Genomic DNA, 24008 nt, shown 5'->3' with positions numbered 1-24008 from the left:
CATCAGACAGAGGCAGTGTTCCATCCTGTCTGTTCTATGGTCATCAGACAGAGGCAGTGTTCCATCCTGTCTGTTCTATGGTCATCAGACAGAGGCAGTGTTCCATCCTGTCTGTTCTATGGTCATCAGACAGAGGTAGTGTTAAATCCTGTCTGTTCTATGGTCATCAGACAGAGGTAGTGTCCCATCATATCGGTTCTATGGTCATCAGACAGAGGTAGTGTTCCATCCTGTCGGTCATCAGTCAGAGGTAGTGTTCCATCCTGTCAGTCATCAGACAGAGGTTGAGTTCCATCCTGACTGTTCTATGGTCATCAGACAGAGGTAGTGTTCCATCATGTCTGTTCTATGGTCATCAGACAGAGGTAGTGTTCCATCCTGTCTGTTCTATGGTCATCAGACAGAGGTAGTGTTCCATCCTGTCTGTTCTATGGTCATCAGACAGAGGTAGTGTTCCATCCTGTCTGTTCTATGGTCATCAGACAGAGGTAGTGTTCCATCCTGCCTGTTCTATGGTCATCAGACAGAGGTAGTGTTCCATCCTGCCTGTTCTATGGTCATTAGAAAGAGGTAGTGTTCCATCCAGTCAGAGTAGGACTCAACAATCCATGACAATTTTTGTCCTTCTTCTCCTTTCTCTCTCTCCATACCTCCCTCCACCCCTCCCTCTATTCCTCACTCCCATTTGCTCATCCTCCCCCCCTGTCTCTCTCTCTCTCTATTTCCCTCCCTCCCTCTCTCAGACAGGTGTTGTCCTCCTGTTGGCAGCATTGCTAGGCAACATTTCCTTGTTGTTGGGCTTGCTTGTCAGTGGTGACAGGAAAACGCTCCTCGCGACATCCACCCCTCCTCCTCCTGTGGCGGCTGCCATCTTGTTGTTGGGCGGGGTTAGTTTGTGTGGGGCCAACGTGAACAGGGTGAACTCTGACCCCGCTGGCCCCGCAGCGACAACCTTTGACACGGACAAGGCCGCTGGCAACGGCGAGGGGTCACGAGGTCGCAGCTGCCCCGCCGACGATATCGAGTGACGAGAGTCCACGTTGCCGCGGTAACTAGAGCGGCGTCTGTAGCGGTTGTAACGGCTGTAGTAGGACGCGGAGCGGAACAGAGGGGGTTTGGTGAGGGAGCGGCGGCCGCGGGTACGGAGCTGGCGGTGGCGTTCTATGAAGACGTGAACTGTCAGAACACCCACCATCTCAGCCAAGATGAAGGACAACGCCCCGAAGTAGAAGGACCAGCCGTAGGAGTAACTCTTCTTACTGTCGCTCTGACCCGGGTCACCAGAGTTAGCCGAGATGTAGACGATGATGCCAATGATGTTACTGAGGCCTGGAGAGTGGAGAGAGAGAGTTAGCTGAGATGTAGACGAGAGAGAGAGAGAGAGAGTTAGCTGAGATGTAGACGAGAGAGAGAGAGAGAGAGAGAGAGAGTTAGCTGAGATGTAGACGAGAGACAGAGAGAGAGAGAGAGCTGACCTGCGGAGACGAACAGTATCCCGGCGCTAAGCATGACGTTGTGTTGTGTCTTGTAGAACTCGCTGCCGGCCACACACACTCCTCCCAGAAACAACAGACCTACACTCATTATGGGGAATATACTGGAGGCTCTCACTGCTCCTTCAACAGACACACACAGACACACACACACACACACACACACATAAAAAGAGAGAAAAGTCAGAATTACACTCAAAATTCAGTGTGTGTGTGTGTGTGTGTGTGTGTGTGTGTGTGTGTGTGTGTGTGTGTGTGTATGTGTACTCACTCAGTAGGTATTCCGCAGCATCCTGTTCATAGTCTGCATCCTCGAGGAAATAATCAATTTCTTTACACACCCCTCTGAACGTCCCTACACAGAGAACAGAGGTGTTCAGGGGTTTCTTTACACAGCCCTCTGAACGTCCCTTCACAGAGAACATATCTATAGTACTAATATTACTACATACAGGTATACATCCCAGCCAAATATAACATATATATAGTACTAATATTACTACGTACAGGTATACATCCCAGCATACTATAACATATATATATACAGTGAGGGAATAAAGTATTTTATCCCCTGCTGATTTTGTACGTTTGCCCACTGACAAAGAAATGATCAGTCTATAATTTTAATGGTAGGTTTATTTGAACAGTGAGAGACAGAATAACAACAAAAAAATCCAGAAAAACGCATGTAAACATTTTTATAAATTGATTTGCATTTTATTGAGGGAAGTAAGTATTTGACCCCTCTCAATCAGAAAGATTTCTGGCTCCCAGGTGTCTTTTATACAGGTAACGAGCTGAGATTAGGAGCACACTCTTAAAGGGAATGCTCCTAATCTCAGTTTGTTACCTGTATAAAAGACACCTGTCCACAGAAGCAATCAATCAATCAGATTCCAAACTCTCCACCATGGCCAAGACCAAAGAGCTCTCCAAGGATGTCAGGGACAAGATTGTAGACCTACACTTGGCTGGAATGGGCTACAAGACCATCGCCAAGCAGCTTGGTGAGAAGGTGACAACAGTTGGTGCGATTATTCGCAAATGGAAGAAACACAAAAGAACTGTCAATCTCCCTCGGCCTGGGGCTCCATGCAAGATCTCACCTCGTGGAGTTGCAATGTTCATGAGAACGGTGAGGAATCAGCCCAGAACTACACGGGAGGATCTTGTCAATGATCTCAAGGCAGCTGGGACCATAGTCACCAAGGAAACAATTGGTAACACACTACGCCGTGAAGGACTGAAATCCTGCAGCGCCCGCAAGGTCCCCGTGCTCAAGAAAGCACATATACATGCCCGTCTGAAGTTTGCCAATGAACATCTGAATGATTCAGAGGACAATTGGGTGAAAGTGTTGTGGTCAGATGAGACCAAAATGGAGCTCTTTGGCATCAACTCAACTCGCCGTGTTTGGAGGAGGAGGAATGCTGCCTATGACCCCAAGAACACCATCCCCACCGTCAAACATGGAGGTGGAAACATTATGCTTTGGGGGTGTTTTTCTGCTAAGGGGACAGGACAAATTCACCACATCAAAAGGACGATGGACGGGGCCACGTACCGTCAAATCTTGGGTGAAAACCTTCTTCCCTCAGCAAGGGCATTGAAAATGGGTCGTGGATGGGTATTCCAGCATGACAATGACCCAAAACACACGGCCAAGGCAACAAAGGAGTGGCTCAAGAAGAAGCACATTAAGATCCTGGAGTGGCTTAGCCAGTCTCCAGGCCTTAATCCCATAGAAAATCTGTGGAGGGAGCTGAAGGTTCGAGTTGCCAAACGTCAGCCTCAAAACCTTAATGACTTGGAGAAGATCTGCAAAGAGGAGTGGGACAAAATCCCTCCTGAGATGTGTGCAAACCTGGTGGCCAACTACAAGAAACATCTGACCTCTGTGATTGCCAACAAGGGTTTTGCCACCAAGTACTAAGTCATGTTTTGCAGAGGGGGGTCAAATACTTATTTCCCTCATTATAATGCAAATCAATTTATAACATTTTTGACATGCGTTTTTCTGGACTTTTTTGTTGTTATTCTGTCTCTCACTGTTCAAATAAACCTACCATTAAAATTATAGACTGATCATTTCTTTGTCAGTGGGCAAACGTACAAAATCAGCAGGGGATCAAATACTTTTTTCCCTCACTGTGTGTGTATATATATATATATATATATATATATTAGTACTGTCTGTCTTTGGCATCATCAAAGTGAAGACTGTTATTTTATCAAATCAATTCTCTGTAATTATTATTACGTGATGAAACTAATCATGTAAATGTAATTAACTAGGAAGTCGGGGCACCAAGGAAAATCTTCAGATTACAAAGTTATAATTTTACTAATATAACTTTTCAGATATTTTAATATCTGATCAATTAGTCTTCTAAATAATGAATTCTTCTTTACCTCACATCAGTCTCATTCCAAACGTCTTAAATTGTTGGTTATCTGCACGAACCCAGTCTTCACTATGAGTCATCCACACATCAATTGTCTTAATCATTTATTTACTAACTAACTAAATAATCACAGAAATGCATAAACAAACAAACAGACAGTAGATATGGTTTCAAGGAAATGATAGAGGATGTGCCCTAGTGGTGGACAAAAGGAAGTGGGTGTGGACTGAGAAGGGAGCGAAAGACAAAACTCACTACACAGTTGATAGTTATAACAATTGTAAATGTCATGTCTTTGGCATCATTAAAACTGAAGACATATTTATCAAATAACTCTCTGTAATTATTATTACGTGATTAACCTGATTAATCGTGTAACGGTAATTAACTAGGAAGTCGAGGCACCAAGGAAAATATTCAGATTACAAAGTTATAATTTTCCTAATATAACTTTCAGATATCATAATATCTGATCTATTAGTCTTCGGATTAATGATGTATTCTTTACCTCGTCAGTCTCATTCCAAACATCATAAATTGTTGGTTATATGCACAAACCCAGTCTTCACTATGAGTCATCCATACATCAATTGTCTTAAAATCATTTATTTACTAACTAAGTAATTCACAGAAATGCATAACAAACAGTAGATATGGTTACAAGGAAATGATAGGAGAATGTGCCCTAGTGGGCTAAACCGGCATGGCGGCTTGTTAGACAAAAGAGTTGATAATTATAACAATTGATATGCTAAACCTTTGCACATGAACGCGCAGTCATTCGGGAACAATTGCAATCAATCCATATATATTTACGCTCAGTGTGTCGTTGGGATCTTTGTTGAAAAGTTTGTTCTGTTGGAGAGTTTGTTCTCGCGTTCTCTCGCTCTCTCTCTCTCTCTGTTAGAATGGATATTTCAAAGTGACATTCATTAATGTCGTTATAGGACAGATGTTTCGTCGGTCTTCGCGTTCAATGATACCGAATTCCTAGCTCCAGACTAGTAATTAATATCACAGACTTGTTCTTATTCTGTCGGTATCAATAGTCTAAGAGTTTAACCATGTGGTATGGTTAAAGTTCAGAACGAGGAATGCATGGTCAAACCTTGGCCCTCTCGTTATCGAGGTAAGCTGGTCTGGTGATAGAAACCCTGGGTGGGGGTTATATTCGGAATAACAGAAAAAGGCTGTCTCATGACGCCAGGTCCCGTCTGTTTATGGGGGCGTGCCGATGACTTGGTGAAACTTTAAACAGAAATACAATTCTCTCACATTAACATCTTACAAGCATCCCAACATATTCCAAATAGCTTTATCCTTATTCATTCATTTTATACAACCATTATATGTAAGTCTCACAACTGAGGCTATTATATTAACAGCGCCATGGTAATGTGGCCGTATTGTCTCTCATGAGCTTCACAAAATTGTACCAAATGGACCAGTTCGTAGCTGGATTCTTCACCGATCTTTTATACCTTCTCCAGACATAAATGTTGTTCGGTTCTCCAATTCTGTGAGGTGGGAGAACCCCTTGGTTCTTTCTATGAAACCCACTCTGTCTTAAAACTGTGGCCATGAGGCAGGACATTCTTTTAGGAATTTACGACCGCTCTCACAGAGCCTGGGTGTGGGAGACAGAGGTAGGGGGATGGGGCATAGAAAACCCAAAGAGGGCAACGTCATGACAAAATGCTAATTCTTTGCACATGAATGCTCACTCATTCGGGAATAATTGCAATCAATATATATTTACGCTCAGTGTGTCTTCGTGATCTCTGTTGGAATCATCCGTCTTTCTGTTGGAAAGTTTAAAGTCTCTCTCATGAAGTCTTTCGTTGTTAGAATGGATACTTCAGAGTCCCATTCAGAAATGTTCTTATAGAATAGATGTTTCGGCAGTTGTCGGTCTTCGCATTTCAGGTCGACATAACTTCTAGCTGCAGACTAGTAATTAGTATCGAAGATTTGCTCTTATTCTGTCAGAATCGATAGTCTCAGAGTTTCAGCGACCATTACACCTTAGCTTATACTGAGGTTTTTATAGTCTCTACTCAAACCTTCGCCCCCTCTGTGATCGAGGTACGCATGGTCTGAAGGGCATTCCTTCAGCTGGGGGTTATATTCGTAACAGTAGAAAAGGGCTGTCCCATGACGCCAGATTGATGTCTGTGCTCATGGGGCGGGCCAATGACTTTAAACAGAAATACAATTCTCTCAATCATAAAACAAAATGGATCGGGTCGTAGCTGGTTTCTCCACCGACCGTTTACACATTCTCCAAAACATGGATATTGTTCAGTTCTCAAGTTCTGTGATGTAGAAGAAGTTCCTTTGTTCTCTCTATGTGTCTCTTTCTGCTTGCTATACTGCCTGGCCCTGAGGAGAGTCTCCTCTAGGAATTTACAACCTGAGATAACAGAGCCTGGGTGTAAGAGGGAGAGAGAGGGGGAAGGCACTCGCTATACCCAAAGAGGGCCACGTCATGACAGTATTAATATTACTCCATACAGGTATACATCCAACATACTATAACATATATATAGTAATAATATTACTACATACAGCTACACATCCCAGCATAATATAACATACACATCCCAGCCTAATATAACACACACACACACACACACACTCACTCACCATATATATAGTACTAATAGTACTACATACAGGTATTCATCCCAGCATACTATAACATATATATAGTACTAATATTACTACATACAGGTATACATCCAGCATACTATAACATACATATAGTACTAATATTACTACATACAGGTATACATCCAACATACTATAACGTATATATAGTACTAATATTACTACATACAGGTATGCATCCAACATACTATAACATACATATAGTACTAATATTACTACATACATGTATACATCCAGCATACTATAACATACATATAGTACTAATATTACTACATACAGGTATACATCCAACATACTATAACGTATATATAGTACTAATATTACTACATACAGGTATGCATCCAACATACTATAACATATATATAGTACTAATAGTACTACATACATCCCATCTAATTATGGAATTTCTGGTGGAAGAATGGTGTTAAACCCCTCCAATAGAGTTCCAGACACTTGTAGAATCTATGCCAAGGAGCATTGAAGCTGTTCTGGCTGGTGGTCCAACGCCCTGTTAAGACACTTAATATGTTGATGTTTCCTTTATTCTGATAGTTACATCGGCCAACTGCCAGGTCAGAGCAGAGCACTAACAGTCCTGGAGTGATCTTCCCCAAAGGGGCTGTCAACTGTTCAATGGTCCTCAATACACAGTCACACACACACACACACATACACACATACACACAGACACACACACAATTGATGTCCTTTAACAGTGTGTCCACTCATTACACCACTTCGATGTTTAACAGATAGAGGTCAGCAAACATTAGAGTGTGTGTGTGTGTGTGTGTGTGTGTGTGTGTGTGTGTTATATGTGTGTGTTATATGTGTGTTGTGTGTGTTGTGTATTGTGTGTTTCTGTGTTGTGTGTCAGAATAGACAGAATTATTATACCCTGATGAAGACAGCTTGTCTGTCGAAACGTTGGACATAAATATTTTTGCATCTGAGCTCCTACAGTGTGCGGCTCTCCTTTGTCTTTTACGTGTTCTACTCTGCTAGCCAGCACCTCTCCTAAACAGGTGTTCTACTCTGCTAGCCAGCACCTCTCCTAAACAGGTGTTCTACTCCGCTAGCCAGCACCTCTCCTAACCAGGTGTTCTACTCCGCTAGCCAGCACCTCTCCTAACCAGGTGTTCTACTCTGCTAGCCAGCACCTCTCCTAACCAGGTGTTCTACTCCGCTAGCCAGCACCTCTCCTAAACAGGTGTTCTACTCCGCTAGCCAGCACCTCTCCTAACCAGGTGTTCTACTCCACTAGCCATCACCTCTCCTAAACAGGTGTTCTACTCCGCTAGCCAGCACCTCTCCTAAACAGGTGTTCTACTCTGCTAGCCAGCACCTCTCCTAAACAGGTGTTCTACTCTGCTAGCCAGCACCTCTCCTAAACAGGTGTTCTACTCTGCTAGCCAGCACCTCTCCTAAACAGGTGTGCATTTCTTTCGCCTCTAGAATAGACACAATACCAGGGGGCGTTCTCAAAACATGCCAAGTGTCTTCAAGGACATTTTCAATCTCTCCTGGTCTCTAATCAAGCTGACCATCATTGTCCTTAACAGCTCCAAAGTAGCCTTCCTAAATGACTATCGCCCTGAAGGCACATCACATCTGTAATTATGAAGTGCTTTGAAACTGGGTGGCAGGTAACCTAGTGGTTAGAGCGTTGGACTAGTAACCGAAAGGTTGAAAGATCGAATCCCCGAGCTGACGAGGTAAAGATCTGTCGTTCTGCCCCTGAACAAGGTAGTTAACCCACTGTTCCCTGGCCGTCATTGTAAAATAAGAATTTGTTCTTAACTGACTTACCTAGTTAAATAAAGGTATAAAAAAAAGTATGGTTATGACACACATCATCCCACTTCAATTCTGATACCGCCCCAACAGATCCACAGATGATGCAATCTGAATCACACTCCACACTGCCCTCACCCACCTGGACAAGAGAGGAACCAACAGATCCACAGATGATGCAATAGTTTAATAACACCTACTCATTCAAGAGGTTTTTCTTAATTTTTTTAACTATTTTCTACATTGTAGAATAATAGTGAAGCCATCAAAACTATGAAAAAACACATATGGAATCATGTAATAACCAAAACAAAAGTGTTAAACAAATATATTTGAGATTCTTCAAAGTAGCCACCCTTTGACTTGATGACAGCTTTGCACACTCTTGGCATTCTCTCAACCAGCTTCATGAGCTAGTCACCTGGAATACATTTCAATTAACAGGTGTACCTTGTTAAAAGTTAATTTGTGGATTTTTTTTCCTCCTTAACGTGTTTGAGCCAATCAGTTGTGTTGTGACAAGGTGGGGTTGGTATACAGTAGATAACCCTATATGGTAAAAGACCAAGTCCATATTATGGAATGAACAGCTCAAATAAGCAAAGAAAAACGACAGTCCATCATTACTTTAAGACAAGAAGGTCAGTCAATCTGGAAAATGTCAAGAACTTTGACAGTTTCTTTAAATGCAGTCGCAAAAACCATCAAGCGCTATGATGAAACTGGCTCTCATGAGAACCGCCACAGGAAAGGAAGACCCAGAGTTACCTCTGCTGCAGAGGATAAGTTAATTTGAGTTACTAGCCAAATAAATGCTTCACAGAGTTCAAGTAACAGACACATCTCAACATCAACTGTTCAGAGGAGATTGCATGAATCAGGTCTTCATTGTCGAATTGCTGAAAAGAAACCACTACTAAAGGACACCAATAATAAGAAGAAACTTGCTTGGGCCAAGAAATACAAGCAATGGACATTAGACCAGTGGAAATTTGAACTCTGATGAGTCCAAATTTGAGATTTTTGGTTCCAACCGCAGGGCAGATCAGCACTCAGCAGCGATACACCATTCCATCTGTTTAGTGGGGCTATCATTTGTTTTTCAACAGGACAATGACCCAAAACACACCTCCACACACCCACACACCCAAAACACACCCCCAGGCTGTGTAAGGGCTATTTGACCAAGCAGAGTGATAGAGTGTTGCATCAGATGACCTGGCCTCCACAATTACCCAACCTCAACCCAATTGAGATGGTTTAGGATGAGTTGGACCGCAGAGTGAAGGAAAAAGAGCCAACAAGTATTCACCATATGTGGGAACTACTTCAAGACTATTGGAAAAGCATTCCAGGTGAAGATGGTTGAGAGAATGCCAAGAGTGTGCAAAGCTGTCATCAAGGCAAAGGGTGGCTCCTTTGAAGAATCTCAAATCTAAAATATATTTAGATTTGTTTAACACTTTTTTAGGTTACTACATGATTCCATATGTGTTATTTCATAGTGTGGATGTCTTCACTATTATTCTACAATGTAGATATTAAAAATTATTGTACAATGAAAATATTAAAAATAAAGAAAAACCCTTGAATGAGTTCTAAACCTTTGACTGGTACTGTATCTCTTTATTTATTTTGAATTTGCAAAAATATCTAAAAAACTGTTTTCGCTTGGTCATTATGGATTATTTTGTGTAGATTGCTGAATAAAAAATACAATATTTTTTTGAATAAGGCTGTAAGGTAACATGGAAAAGGTCCAGGGGTCTAAATACTTTCCGAAGGCACTGTGTGTGTGTATATATATATATAATTTTTTTTTTTACAAATGTTAGAGATCTTCTTCCACTTTGAGATTGTGTAGTATTTTATTTATATCATATATTTTGTGTAGTATTTTATTTATATAATATATTTTGTGTAGATTGTTGACAAACAATGACAATTATATCCATTTGAATCCCACTTTTTAACACAACAAAATGTGTAAAAAGTCAAGGGGCCACCGCAGCTCCATTCTGGTGTATTAACCACTTATTCCTCTAGTGTCCCAATTTTATTTAGAAACTCTGCATCGTTGTGAAGGGCTCGTAAGCAGCATTTCACGGTAAAGTCCACACCAGTTGTATTCGGCACGTCACAAATACATTTGGATTGATTTGTGTGTCTGGTTGTCCCATTGGGCACATTTGTTTTTAAATCAACGTTGTTTCCACATCATAAAAAATGAACCAATCAATGTGATGACGTTGAGTCAACGTGGGAAACTCTTGGATTTTAAAAAAGTCATCATTCCTATTTTTTTTCACCCAACTTGTAACTGAAATCCAATTATATTCATGTTGATAAACGGTAAATTGACAACTCAACCAAACGTAAATCATAACTGAACGTCGAACTGATGTCGGTGCCCAATGGAGTGGGTGTGTTCCCTATGTTACTTGGTTGTTCTAATGTAGGCTGGGTTGTGTTAAACTTTACCGAATCAAAAGCAGAGCCAGACCCATCCGGACACCATCGGTGACCAACACACACACACACACACACACACACACACACACACACACACACACACACACACACACACACGTTTAAAACTCTTAACCAAAAGATCCAATCAAATCAACACTTAAAACGGACCCAAACTGCTATAGTTGTACTTTAAACCCGTAACCAAAAGATCCAATCAAATCAATCAAAACAAACAACCCGTTATTAACAGTCACCTTCGAGACAACAGGTGCGCCAGAGCCCGGAGTGCGTCATCACCACCTCGTTCTTGCGGATGGTCTCGTTGTCATGGAGCGACGTCTTGGACCGGCAGACGCCCCGGGAGTACAGCCAGTAGTCCGTTCCCACTGCGATGGTCATCAGGCTGAACGCTATGAAGGATAACGCCGTGGTCACCAGCATCAGCGCTCCCCGGTTATACAACTTCATCACGGCAAAGGAAGTTACAGTCAACTGCTAGCCTTCATAAAGGCTTTCTGTACTTCGTTTATAGTCCAGGCTTCATAACAGCGTTTAGCGGGAGTTTTTAGTTTCACAACAACTTCTAATCCTTCTTCATCTCCTCTTTCTTACGGCTTCTTAGTTATAGTCCCAGGCATTCTCTTCTTTAGAGGAACGATGGAAATGAGTGACTCCGTCATCCTCACTCAGAGACAGAATGTGAAGCTCTAAGTCCAGAGTGGGAGGTGCCTTGGAGTGGTCCACTTCCTTTATATGAATCATTATTGGTTTGGAGTGGTCCACTTCCTTTATATGAATCATTATTGGTTTGGAGTGGTCCACTTCCTTTATATGAATCATTATTGGTTTGGAGTGGTCCACTTCCTTTATATGAATCATTATTGGTTTGGAGTGGTCCACTTCCTTTATATTAATCATTATTGGTTTGGAGTGGTCCACTTCCTTTATATTAATCATTATTGGTTTGGAGTGGTCCACTTCCTTTATATGAATCATTATTGGTTTGGAGTGGTCCACTTCCTTTATATGAATCATTATTGGTTTGGAGTGGTCCACTTCCTTTATATGAATCATTATTGGTTTGGAGTGGTCCACTTCCTTTATATTAATCATTATTGGTTTGGAGAGGTTCACTTCCTTTATATTAATCATTATTGGTTGGAGAGGTCCACTTACATGAATCATTATTGGTTTGGAGAGGTCCAATTCCTTTATATTAATCATTATTGGTTTGGAGTGGTCCACTTCCTTACATTAATCATTATTGGTTTGGAGAGTTCCAATTCCTTTATATTAATCATTATTGGTTTGGAGAGGTTCACTTCCTTTATATTAATCATTATTGGTTGGAGAGGTCCACTTACATGAATCATTATTGGTTTGGAGAGTTCCAATTCCTTTATATTAATCATTATTGGTTGGAGAGGTCCACTTACATGAATCATTATTGGTTTGGAGAGGTCCACTTCCTTTATGTTAATCATTATTGGTTTGGAGAGATCCACTTCCTTACATTAATCATTAGTGGTTTGGAGAGGTCCACTTCCTTTATATTAATCATTATTGGTTTACATAAAAATGATATGTTTTTTAGGGATGGATGTGTCATGAAAGGGCTAAAAACTCATCACAGTGAGGGTCCACTCTCGAGTTTAACACTGTGTGCCTTTACAGTGTAACAGCATCCCAGGACACCCAACCTCTCTCCAGTTTAACAGCATCCCGGGACACCCAACCTCTCTCCAGTTTAACAGCATCCCGGGACACCCAACCTCTCTCCAGTTTAACAGCATCCCGGGACACCCAACCTCTCTCCAGTTTAACAGCATCCCAGGACACCCAACCTCTCTCCAGTTTAACAGCATCCCAGGACACCCAACCTCTCTCCAGTTTAACAGCATCCCGGGACACCCAACCTCTCTCCTCTTCTGTCAGCTCTGACAACACCATTACCGTTTCTGTCTTGTCAGACCCATTCACAGCCTGTCACACACACACATCAAACTCACCACAAACTGACTCAGTGCTTAAGCATAGATAGAAAAATAACATATTAAATAAAATAACCTTTTTTTATCCAGGTCCCTTTTGAACAAAAATAGATGTTATCTGTAAGGCTGGATATCCTAGATAAATTAAGGTTTGAGAAGTGAAAACACAAAACTGTCCAAGGATCATTCACAGCCAGTAGTCCACAGCCAGTAGTCCACAGCCAGTAGTCCACAGCCAGTAGTCCACTGCCAGTAGCAAACTGCCAGTAGTCCACAGCCAGTAGTCCACAGCCAGTAGTCCACAGCCAGTAGTCCACTGCCAGTAGTCCACTGCCAGTAGTCCACTGCCAGTAGTCCACTGCCACAGTCCAGTTCTGTCTGGGAGAGTGAAGCTACCGCAGTTGCAGTCCATAAATGACAGCTGCTGCTCTGCCTCTGTTGTGTGGTCTCTGTTGTGTGGTCTCTGTTGTGTGGTCTCTGTTGTGTGGTCTCTGTTGTGTGGTCTCTGTTGTGTGGTCTCTGTTGTGTGGTCTCTGTTGTGTGGTCTCCGTTGTGTGTGGTCTCCGTTGTGTGTGGTCTCCGTTGTGTGTGGTCTCCGTTGTGTGTGGTCTCCGTTGTGTGTGGTCTCCGTTGTGTGGTCTCCGTTGTGTGGTCTCCGTTGTGTGTGGTCTCCGTTGTGTGTGGTCTCCGTTGTGTGGTCTCCGTTGTGTGGTCTCCGTTGTGTGTGGTCTCCGTTGTGTGTGGTCTCCGTTGTGTGGTCTCCGTTGTGTGTGGTCTCCGTTGTGTGTGGTCTCCGTTGTGTGTGGTCTCTGTTGTGTGTGGTCTCTGTTGTGTGTGGTCTCTGTTGTGTGTGGTCTCTGTTGTGTGTGGTCTCTGTTGTGTGGTCTCTGTTGTGTGGTCTCTGTTGTGTGGTCTCTGTTGTGTGTGGTCTCCGTTGTGTGGTCTCCGTTGTGTGGTCTCCGTTGTGTGGTCTCCGTTGTGTGTGGTCTCCGTTGTGTGTGGTCTCCGTTGTGTGTGGTCTCTGTTGTGTGTGGTCTCTGTTGTGTGTGGTCTCTGTTGTGTGTGGCATCTGTTGTGTGTGGCATCTGTTGTGTGGTCTCTGGTATGTGGTCTCTGTTGTGTGTGGTCTCCGTTGTGTGGTCTCCGTTGTGTGGTCTCCGTTGTGTGTAGCATCTGTTGTGTGGTCTCCGTTGTGTGTGGTCTCTGTTGTGTGTGGTCTCTGTTGTGTGTGGTCTCTGTTGTGTGTGGTCTCTGTTGTGTGGTCTCTGTTGTGTGGTCTCTGTTGTGTGATTTTTGTTGTGTGTGGCATCTGTTGTGTGGTCTCTGGTATGTGGTCTCTGTTGTGTGTGGTCTCTGTTGTGTGGTCTCCGTTGTGTGTGGTCTCCGTTGTGTGTGGTCTCCGTTGTGTGTGGTCTCCGTTGTGTGTGGTCTCTGTTGTGTGTAGCATCTGTTGTGTGGTCTCCGTTGTGTGGTCTCCGTTGTGTGTGGTCTCTGTTGTGTGTGGTCTCTGTTGTGTGGTCTCTGTTGTGTGGTCTCTGTTGTGTGTGGCATCTGTTGTGTGGTCTCTGGTATGTGGTCTCTGTTGTGTGTGGTCTCTGTTGTGTGTGGTCTCTGTTGTGTGTGGTCTCTGTTGTGTGGTCTTTGTTGTGTGTGGTCTCTGTTGTGTGGTCTTTGTTGTGTGTGGTCTCTGTTGTGTGTGGTCTCAGTTGTGTGTGGTCTCTGTTGTGTGTGGTCTTTGTTGTGTGGTCTCTGTTGTGTGTGGTCTTTGTTGTGTGTGGTCTCCGTTGTGTGGTCTCTGTTGTGTGGTCTCCGTTGTGTGGTCTCCGTTGTGTGGTCTCTGTTGTGTGTGTGGTATCTCTCCTTTCCTCTCCCTTACTCCCCTCCCCCCGCCTCCCATCCCCTCCCCTCCCGTCTCCTCCTCTCCTCTCCCATCTCCTCCCCTCCCCGTGTAGAGCCTGATTTAACAGCATGCTTATTACACAGGTGCACCTTGTGCTGGGGACAATAAAAGGCCACACTAAAAGGTGCAGTTTTGTCAAACAACACAATGCCACAGATGTCTCATGTTTTGAGAAAGCGTGCAATTGGCATGCTGACTGCAGGAATGTCCACCAGAGCTGTTGCCAGAGAATTGAATGTTCATTTCTCTACCATAAGCTGCCTCCAACGTCGTTTTAGAGAATTTGGCAGTACGTCCAACCGGCCTCACAACCGCAGACCACGTGTCTGGCGTCGTGTGGGCGAGCAGTTTGCTGATGTCAGCATTGTGAACAGAATGCCCCATGGTGGCGGTGGGGTTATGGTATGGGCAGGCATAAGCTACAGACAACGAACACAATTGCATTTTATCAGTGGAAATTTCAATGCAAACAACTACAGTGATGAGATCCTGAGGCCCGTTGTGAGTTAAATTTTTTGAAGGTATCTGTGACCAACAGACGCATATCTGTATTCCCAGTCATGTGACATCCATCCAATAGGACCTAATGAATTCATTTCAATTGACTGATTTCCTCATGTGAACTGTAACTTAGTAAAATCAATGAAAATTGTTTCGTTTATATTTTTTGTTCAGTATATTTAACACATTTTGCCGAGAGGCTGAGAGAAAACGTTGCCATTTTAGAGCTCAGGGATTCTAGAAACATGGGACACCATCGACTTGTTTTTACATTTTGATAGAGTATCAGCTATCACACCATGGACTTGTTTTTAACAAGTTATATTTTGATAGCTGATACTATCACACCATGGGCTTGTTTTTAACAAGTTATATTTTGATAGCTGATACTATCACACCATGGACTTGTTTTTAACAAGTTATATTTTGATAGCTGATACTATCACACCATGGACTTGTTTTTAACAAGTTATATTTTGATAGCTGATACTCTATCACACCATGGACTTGTTTTTAACAAGTTACATTTTGATAGCTGATACTCTATCACACCATGGACTTGTTTTTAACAAGTTATATTTTGATAGCTGATACTCTATCACACCATGGACTTGTTTTTAACAAGTTATATTTTGATAGAGTATCAGCTATCACACCATGTAGAGCAGGTGACCAACTCATTCAATTAACACCTACACAACCAGGTGAGTGGAGTTCTTTACGAATGAGTGACCTTAATGAATAAATCAAGAAGGCCTGCAGACATACCGGCCCTCCGTGGAAGGGTGAGTCGGGGAGCACCGGTGGGAAGGTGGAAGGAGAGGAACAACAGCAGCCTATTATTTTTTAAACATCTTTTCAGAAAAATAAGTTTGTTGTCCAACAAGTTTATTGTCCAACAAGTGTTTAAAGGCCTTGATTGTTTAATTCTAACATTAGATTATTTAAATGTGTAAAACAAATCTCCAAACTTATTAAAGGCTCCAGGACTCATTTCTGTTTTTGTTACAGCCAGTTATAGCTGTATTACTTTTATATAACTAAGTTATTCTTCTTCAGTTGTTACAGCCAGTTATAGCTGTATTACTTTTATATAACTAAGTTATTCTTCTTCAGTTGTTACAGCCAGTTATAGCTGTATTACTTTTATATAACTAAGTTATTCTTCTTCAGTTGTTACAGCCAGTTATAGCTGTATTACTTTTATATAACTAAGTTATTCTTCTTCAGTTGTTACAGCCAGTTATAGCTGAATTACTTTTATATAACTAAGTTATTCTTCTTCAGTTGTTACAGCCAGTTATAGCTGAATTACTTTTATATAACTAAGTTATTCTTCTTCAGTTGTTACAGCCAGTTATAGCTGTATTAGTTATATAACTAAGTTATTCTTCTTCAGTTGTTATAGCCAGTTATAGCTGTATTACTTTTTTTATATAACTAAGTTATTTTTCTTTGCAACTCAGCCTTCTTGACTTCTTGTAACCCGGATATGTGAAACAGGATATAACAGTATAACAGGATATACAAAGGAAACTTATTAAAGGCTCCAAGATTAATTTCTTTAGCATTATGGCATGTTGTTCTAGATTCTAGAACATACAGTGCATTCAGAAAAGTATTCAGACCACTTGACTTTTTCCACATTTTGTTATGCTACAACCGTATTCTAAAATGTATTAAAATGAAAAATGTCCTCATCAATCTACATGCAATACCCCATAATGACAGGTTACATTTTTTAAATAAATTAAATACCTTATTTACATAAGTATTCAGACCCTTTGCTATGAGACTGGAAATTGATCTCAGGTGCATTCTGTTTCCATTGATCATCCTTGAGAAGTTTCTACAACTTGATTGGAGACCACCTGTGGTAAATTCTATTGATTGGACATGATTTGGAAAGGCACACACCTGTCAGTAAAAGGCACATGACAGCCCGCTTGGAGTTTGCCAAAAGGCACCTAAAGGACTCTCAGTGTCACATCCTGACCAGTATAAGGGGTTATTTGTTATTGTAGTTTGGTCAGGACGTGGCAGGGGTGTGTTTGTTTAGAGTGTTTCGGGGTTTGTTGGGCTATGTTCTTTTTTGAGAGGGGTGTTTGTTTAGAGTGTTTCGGGGTTGAATGCCTGAATGCCAAGCGTCACGTCTGGAGGAAACCTGGCACCATCCCTACGGTGAAGAATGGTGGTGGCACCATCATGCTGTGGGGATGTTTTTCAGCAGCAAGGACTGAAAGACTAGTTAGGATTGTGGGAAAGATGAACGGAGCAATGTACAGAAAGATCCTTGATGAAAACCTGCTCCAAAGCGCTCAGGACCTCAGACTTGGGCGAAGGTTCAACTTCCAACAGGACAACGACCCTATGCACACAGCCAAGACAACACAGGAGTGGCTTCGGGACAAGTCTCTGAATGTCCTTGAGTGGCCCAGCCAGTGCTTGGACTTGAACCCGATCGAACATCTCTGTAGTGACCTGAAAATAGCTGTGCAGCGACGCTTGCCATCCAACCCGACAAAGCTTGAGAGGATCTGCAGAGAAAAGCTGGAAAAACTCCACAAATACACGTGGGCCAAGCTTGTACCGTTATACCAAAGAAGACTCGAGGCTGTAATCACTGCCAAAGATGCTTCAACAAAGTACTGAGTCAATGGTCTGATTACTTATATATATATATATACGTGATATTTCAGTTTCTGATATCGCGCAAATTTATAAAAACTTGTTTTTAATTTGTTATTATAGGGTATTGTGTTGATTGATGAGGAGGAAAAAACTTTCATCCATTTTAGAATAAGGCTGTAATGTAACAAAATGTGTAAAAAGTCAAGGGGTCTGAATACTTTCCGAATGCATTGTAAAATAACATTTATGAAGCAAACATTATCCTTTAGGTCTAATGCAGCAGATATATAGTTCAATACAAACATTAGTAAAATATGGAAAACTATTTATTTGAAAATCCCCAATAAAAACATCACCATTCTATTAGATCTTTCAGCACTCTGACGGAGTTACACGTTACACCAAAATTTGACAGAGTTGTTATTTTACAGAGTTGACATGAATGTCATTTTTCTTCTTCATTCAAGTGGTATACACAGTAGCAATTTAGTTTTTCTCAGTTGATTAATGACTCTAAAACCTAATTAAATATAAATATATTAACACAAATTCTAATTCTATAAGGCAGATGGAGATAACAGTTTATGGGTGGTTATCTATGGCGATTTCAATATTGTTTGTTTAAATCTATGACAAGTAGAGAACTTTCCAGACCATGAGTAGTTTTGCGGCACTACATGTACTGAGGACATGAATAAGGGGTCCTTATGCTAGAGCTGTCCCTGGTCATTCCTGATTCATTTTGGATTTTAGACAAATCTGAGAGAGCCGACCAAATTTGCCATCTTTTAGGAATCACAGTTTTGAGATAAATATTCTAAAAAGTCACAGAGGGCTACATACGATAATTTCTCAGTTAATACTTATTATTGCCTTTTCTTTAAACACTTTTTTGTAGTTTAACATTTGGATCCTTTGCTCTGGAAAAGGGCATTTCCAGGCATAAAACTAACATGGAAATGAATAATATTCAACGTTTTTAGAAATGTCATAAAACTATTCTTTTCCTGATAAAATACCCCCTAAATGTAAATGTTTAGCTCAAATAATGCAACAAAATATATTTTTTCAACAATAAAAAGAAAGTTTCTCTGCCGGACAAGGATTGTCCTGACTTTCAACAATCCCTGAGATAATTTCCTGCTATTCTACACATTTTGCCATGAGGCTGAGAGAATATGTGTCACGTCCTGACCTTTGTAAGGGGTCATTTTCTATAGTAGAGTGGTCAGGGCGTGACAGGGGGTGTTTTGGGTGGTTTTCTTGCTTTCTGTTTCTATGTGGGTTTTCTAGATTTCTATGTTGGGGGTTATTGGGATGATCTCCAATTAGAGGCAGCTGGTTCGAGTTGTCTCTAATTGGAGATCATATTTATGTAGGGGGTTTTCCTTTTGTATTTCGTTGGTTGTAATTTTTGAGTAGTGTTTGCCTGCTCTGTGTTACGGCTTTTGTTGTTTTGTTATTTAAAGTGGTTGGTGTATTGCATTTAGTTTCACGATTAATAAAAAGATGTGGAACTATGAACACGCTGCGTTTTGGTCCAATCCTTCAGAAAGCTGTGACAATATGTTGCAGTTTAAAGCTAATTTCCTGTAAAAAATGTTTTTTAATAAAAGTTAATATAATATCTGGGGGATTCGTTGACATAGAAACGCACCTGGCTTAAAAAGCAACTTCCATGTGACCGCTTATCCCGAGTTGAACTAAACCTGCTTCGTGGTTTAGAGCTGCATGACAATAACATGATAACATGTCTCACCAGACAGTGTGTTGTCAAACGCCAGGTGTTTTATAATAACCAGACAGTGTGTTGTCAAACGCCAGGTGTTTTATAATAACCAGACAGTGTGTTGTCAAAACGCCAGGTGTTTTATAATAACCAGACAGTGTGTTGTCAAAACGCCAGGTGTTTTATAATAACCAGACAGTGTTTTGTCAAACGCCAGGTGTTGTATAATAACATGAGAACCAGACAGTGTGTTGTCAAACACCAGGTGTTGTATAATAACATGAGAACCAGACAGTGTGTTGTCAAACGCCAGGTGTTGTATAATAACATGAGAACCAGACAGTGTGTTGTCAAACACCAGGTGTTGTATAATAACATGAGAACCAGACAGTGTGTTGTCAAACACCAGGTGTTGTATAATAACATGAGAACCAGACAGTGTGTTGTCAAACGCCAGGTGTTGTATAATAACATGAGAACCAGACAGTGTGTTGTCAAACACCAGGTGTTGTATAATAACATGAGAACCAGACAGTGTGTTGTCAAACACCAGGTGTTGTATAATAACATGAGAACCAGACAGTGTGTTGTCAAACACCAGGTGTTGTATAATAACATGAGAACCAGACAGTGTGTTGTCAAACACCAGGTGTTGTATAATAACATGAGAACCAGACAGTGTGTTGTCAAACGCCAGGTGTTGTATAATAACATGAGAATGTCTCAAGTCACATGACATGACAGTCACACACAGGGCATGCAACACGTGACCTTAGAATGACCTCCGTCCCCATCACGCCCTCCCCGCCTGTTCATTTCCTCATATGTCCATCATTTTCTCTTTCTGTTGTTGTTTGTATTTCCATATTGCATAGTTTAAATATTTCTGTTTTGGTTCCATTTCTCCTGTTGTTTTTCTTCCTCTTCTTTAGCCAGATGCACCCTGGGAAAACCATTCCCCCATTCCCAGGGGATTTGATTTAGCAGGCAGCTTAATACTTCTACTAATTCCGGGTGATAGAGACTACTGCCGGGCGTGCTATTGGTTACAGAGAGACGGGTGAAGAGTCACCCACATTGTAACCACGCCCTAAATTAGGAAAAGGGGGCGGGGTTATAAAACTAGAGCACCAATAGAACACAATTATCTGACTGGAAGACTGCTACCACCTTTATACACACAAAAAGTGAGTCTGAAATGGCCCCGTGTCCTCTATAGTACACTACATTAGACCAGAGGTCTATGAGGACAGGGGAACACTGATATATACAGGTATAGTACACCAACAGAACACCCTGGGCCCTCTGTAGTGCACTACTTTAGACCAGAGGTCTATGAAGACAGGGGAACACTGATATATACAGGTACAGTACACCAACAGAACACATACATCAGTAAATATACACAGTATAATATAGATATAGGTACTAGTTCGTTATGCAGTGACGTCAAACCCACCCTGACCCTCAGTAGTTAGGTAAAGTGTTACCAACCGTCAAGTAGTTCATTGGTAACTAAGGGCTCATAATATTATGGGGGGGTTAGCTAGCTCTAAAGGCATGCGTTGTGAAGCTGGTTTCACGGATTAGAAAAAACCACACACACCGGACTAGCGAACAGCGCTAACCTCACACACACACACACACACACACGCACGCACACGCACACACACACACACACACACACACACACACACACACACACACACACGAAGAAGGGTAAGAGAGAGGGCTACAGAGAGGAAGAGGGACAGAGAGAGAGGGCTACAGAGAGGAAGAGGGACAGAGAGAGAGGGCTACAGAGAGGAAGAGGGACAGAGAGAGAGGGCTACAGAGAGGAAGAGGGACAGAGAGAGAGGGCTACAGAGAGGAAGAGGGACAGAGAGAGAGGGCTACAGAGAGGAAGAGGGACAGAGAGAGAGGGCTACAGAGAGGAAGAGGGACAGAGAGAGAGGGCTACAGAGAGGAAGAGGGACAGAGAGAGAGGGCTACAGAGAGGAAGAGGGACAGAGAGAGAGGGCTACAGAGAGGAAGAGGGACAGAGAGAGAGGGCTACAGAGAGGAAGAGGGACAGAGAGAGAGGGCTACAGAGAGGAAGAGGGACAGAGAGAGAGGGCTACAGAGAGGAAGAGGGACAGAGAGAGAGGGCTACAGAGAGGAAGAGGGACAGAGAGAGAGGGCTACAGAGAGGAAGAGGGACAGAGAGAGAGGGCTACAGAGAGGAAGAGGGACAGAGAGAGAGGGCTACAGAGAGGAAGAGGGACAGAGAGAGAGGGCTACAGAGAGGAAGAGGGACAGAGAGAGAGGGCTACAGAGAGGAAGAGGGACAGAGAGAGAGGGCTACAGAGAGGAAGAGGGACAGAGAGAGAGGGCTACAGAGAGGAAGAGGGACAGAGAGAGAGGGCTACAGAGAGGAAGAGGGACAGAGAGAGAGGGCTACAGAGAGGAAGAGGGACAGAGAGAGAGGGCTACAGAGAGGAAGAGGGACAGAGAGAGAGGGCTACAGAGAGGAAGAGGGACAGAGAGAGAGGGCTACAGAGAGGAAGAGGGACAGAGAGAGAGGGCTACAGAGAGGAAGAGGGACAGAGAGAGAGGGCTACAGAGAGGAAGAGGGACAGAGAGAGAGGGCTACAGAGAGGAAGAGGGACAGAGAGAGAGGGCTACAGAGAGGAAGAGGGACAGAGAGAGAGGGCTACAGAGAGGAAGAGGGACAGAGAGAGAGGGCTACAGAGAGGAAGAGGGACAGAGAGAGAGGGCTACAGAGAGGAAGAGGGACAGAGAGAGAGGGCTACAGAGAGGAAGAGGGACAGAGAGAGAGGGCTACAGAGAGGAAGAGGGACAGAGAGAGAGGGCTACAGAGAGGAAGAGGGACAGAGAGAGAGGGCTACAGAGAGGAAGAGGGACAGAGAGAGAGGGCTACAGAGAGGAAGAGGGACAGAGAGAGAGGGCTACAGAGAGGAAGAGGGACAGAGAGAGACCGGCACTGCAGCAGTCTACAGATCAGATCTCACTTCTCTCTGTCAGACAGTTTTTTTTGCATCGAGTTTGGAAGACCAGACGTGTTCTAAAGACTGGGACACCATGAGTTCTAATCTAGAACACTAAGACGTGAGTTCTAGAAACACTGGAGCATGAGTTCTGGAACACTAAGATATGAGTTCTGGAACACTAAGATATGAGTTCTGGAACACTGAGATATGAGTTCTGGAACACTAAGATATGAGTTCTGGAACACTAAAATATGAGTTCTGGAACACTAAGATATGAGTTCTGGAACACTAAGATATGAGTTCTGGAACACTAAGATATGAGTTCTAGAACACTGAGATATGAGTTCTGGAACACTAAGATATGAGTTCTAGAAACACTGGGATGTGAGACCAAGGTGTCACACGCGTTTGCTCATACATGTTATGGAATGGTCATAACGTCACGTTACAGGCTGAAGAAGAGAACACGTAAACAAACACACGTAATAGGTCACGTCCTGAATGGCGCCCTACTGACTATATAGTGCACTGCTTTTAGACCAGAGCCATGTATTTAGAGTTGTTAGCGCCCCATTAACATTACATGGGGAATAGAATGTCTAGAATGATGTATTTACATGACACTACAACGTTCTATAACAGCCATGTTAGATCTCCATTAACATTACATTGGGAATATTTAAACAGTGCTCTCTAAGTGAATATCTAGAATTAGAACAATATTCAACATTCTGGAAGCTGGCCCATCTCTGTAAATACATGTCTCTACTTTTAGCCATCTCCCACGGTTACCACTACATAGTGAACAGGCCAGACAGCTCAGAGTGATGGAAGAACATTCTGGAAGCTGGCCCAACTCTCTAAATACATGTCTCTGCTTTTAGCCATCTCCCACGGTTACCACTACATAGTGAACAGGCCAGACAGCTCAGAGTCCAAACAGAGTGATGGAAGAACATTCTGGAAGAGAACCAGTCTCTCCTGGCTCCTCTTGAAACCTCTTCAGACCAGTTGGTTCCAGGTGGAGTTGGTTGTGGTTCTGTTGGGTTAAACTAAACCGTGCAGCAGGAACAGAGGGGTGGTTGTGATGTTGGTACAGTCCATGTTGATGGGAGCTAGTAGACTAACAGTTGTCAGGATTAGAGGTGTGGGTGAAGGCTTGGTGTGGCTGGCTGGCTGGGTTTGCATTAGCTAGTTTGCTGTTGAATGGGTCTGTTCTGGTAATGGTATTGTGTAGAATGTTATAAGACGTATATACAGTGCCAGTAAAAAGTTTGGACACACCTACTCATTTAAGGGTTTTTCTTTATTTGTACTATTTTCTACATTGTATGGAAACATGTAGTAACCAAAAAAAAGTGTTAAATCAAAATAGATTTTATATTTGAGATTCTTCATAGCAGCCACCCTCCCCCTTGATGACAGCTTTGCC

At 42.5% G+C, this 24008-nt stretch overlaps 1 protein-coding gene across 1 annotated transcript; it reads right to left on the bottom strand.

Moving 5' to 3' along the window:
* Positions 1–739: 739 nt before the first annotated feature.
* On the bottom strand, positions 740–11302 carry LOC106594488 (voltage-dependent calcium channel gamma-3 subunit-like). The gene is made up of 4 exons (XM_014185861.3): positions 11089–11302; positions 1765–1848; positions 1476–1616; positions 740–1329 (listed from the first exon to the last, which is right to left on the bottom strand). The coding sequence occupies exons 1-4, from the start codon at positions 11300–11302 to the stop codon at positions 740–742; spliced, it is 1029 nt and encodes a 342-aa protein (XP_014041336.2).
* Positions 11303–24008: the final 12706 nt, after the last annotated feature.

The sequence above is a fragment of the Salmo salar genome, chromosome 02 (assembly GCF_965601325.2).
Source record: "Salmo salar chromosome 02, fSalSal1, whole genome shotgun sequence".
NCBI classification, from domain to species: Eukaryota; Metazoa; Chordata; class Actinopteri; order Salmoniformes; family Salmonidae; genus Salmo; species Salmo salar.
Note: the sequence above shows the minus strand (reverse complement) of the source record. Positions and strands in the feature narration are given on the sequence as shown.

Bases quoted from the DNA above. Each gene is read 5' to 3' on its own strand.
- LOC106594488 (XM_014185861.3), bottom strand. From the start codon at position 11,302: ATGAAGTTGTATAACCGGGGAGCGCTGATGCTGGTGACCACGGCGTTA. The intron at 1,849-11,088 runs GTGACTGTTAAT...TTCTCTGTGTAG, and splicing joins GCGCACCTGTTGTCTCGAAG to GGACGTTCAGAGGGGTGTGT. The intron at 1,617-1,764 runs GTGAGTACACAT...TGTCTGTTGAAG, and splicing joins TGCTGCGGAATACCTACTGA to GAGCAGTGAGAGCCTCCAGT.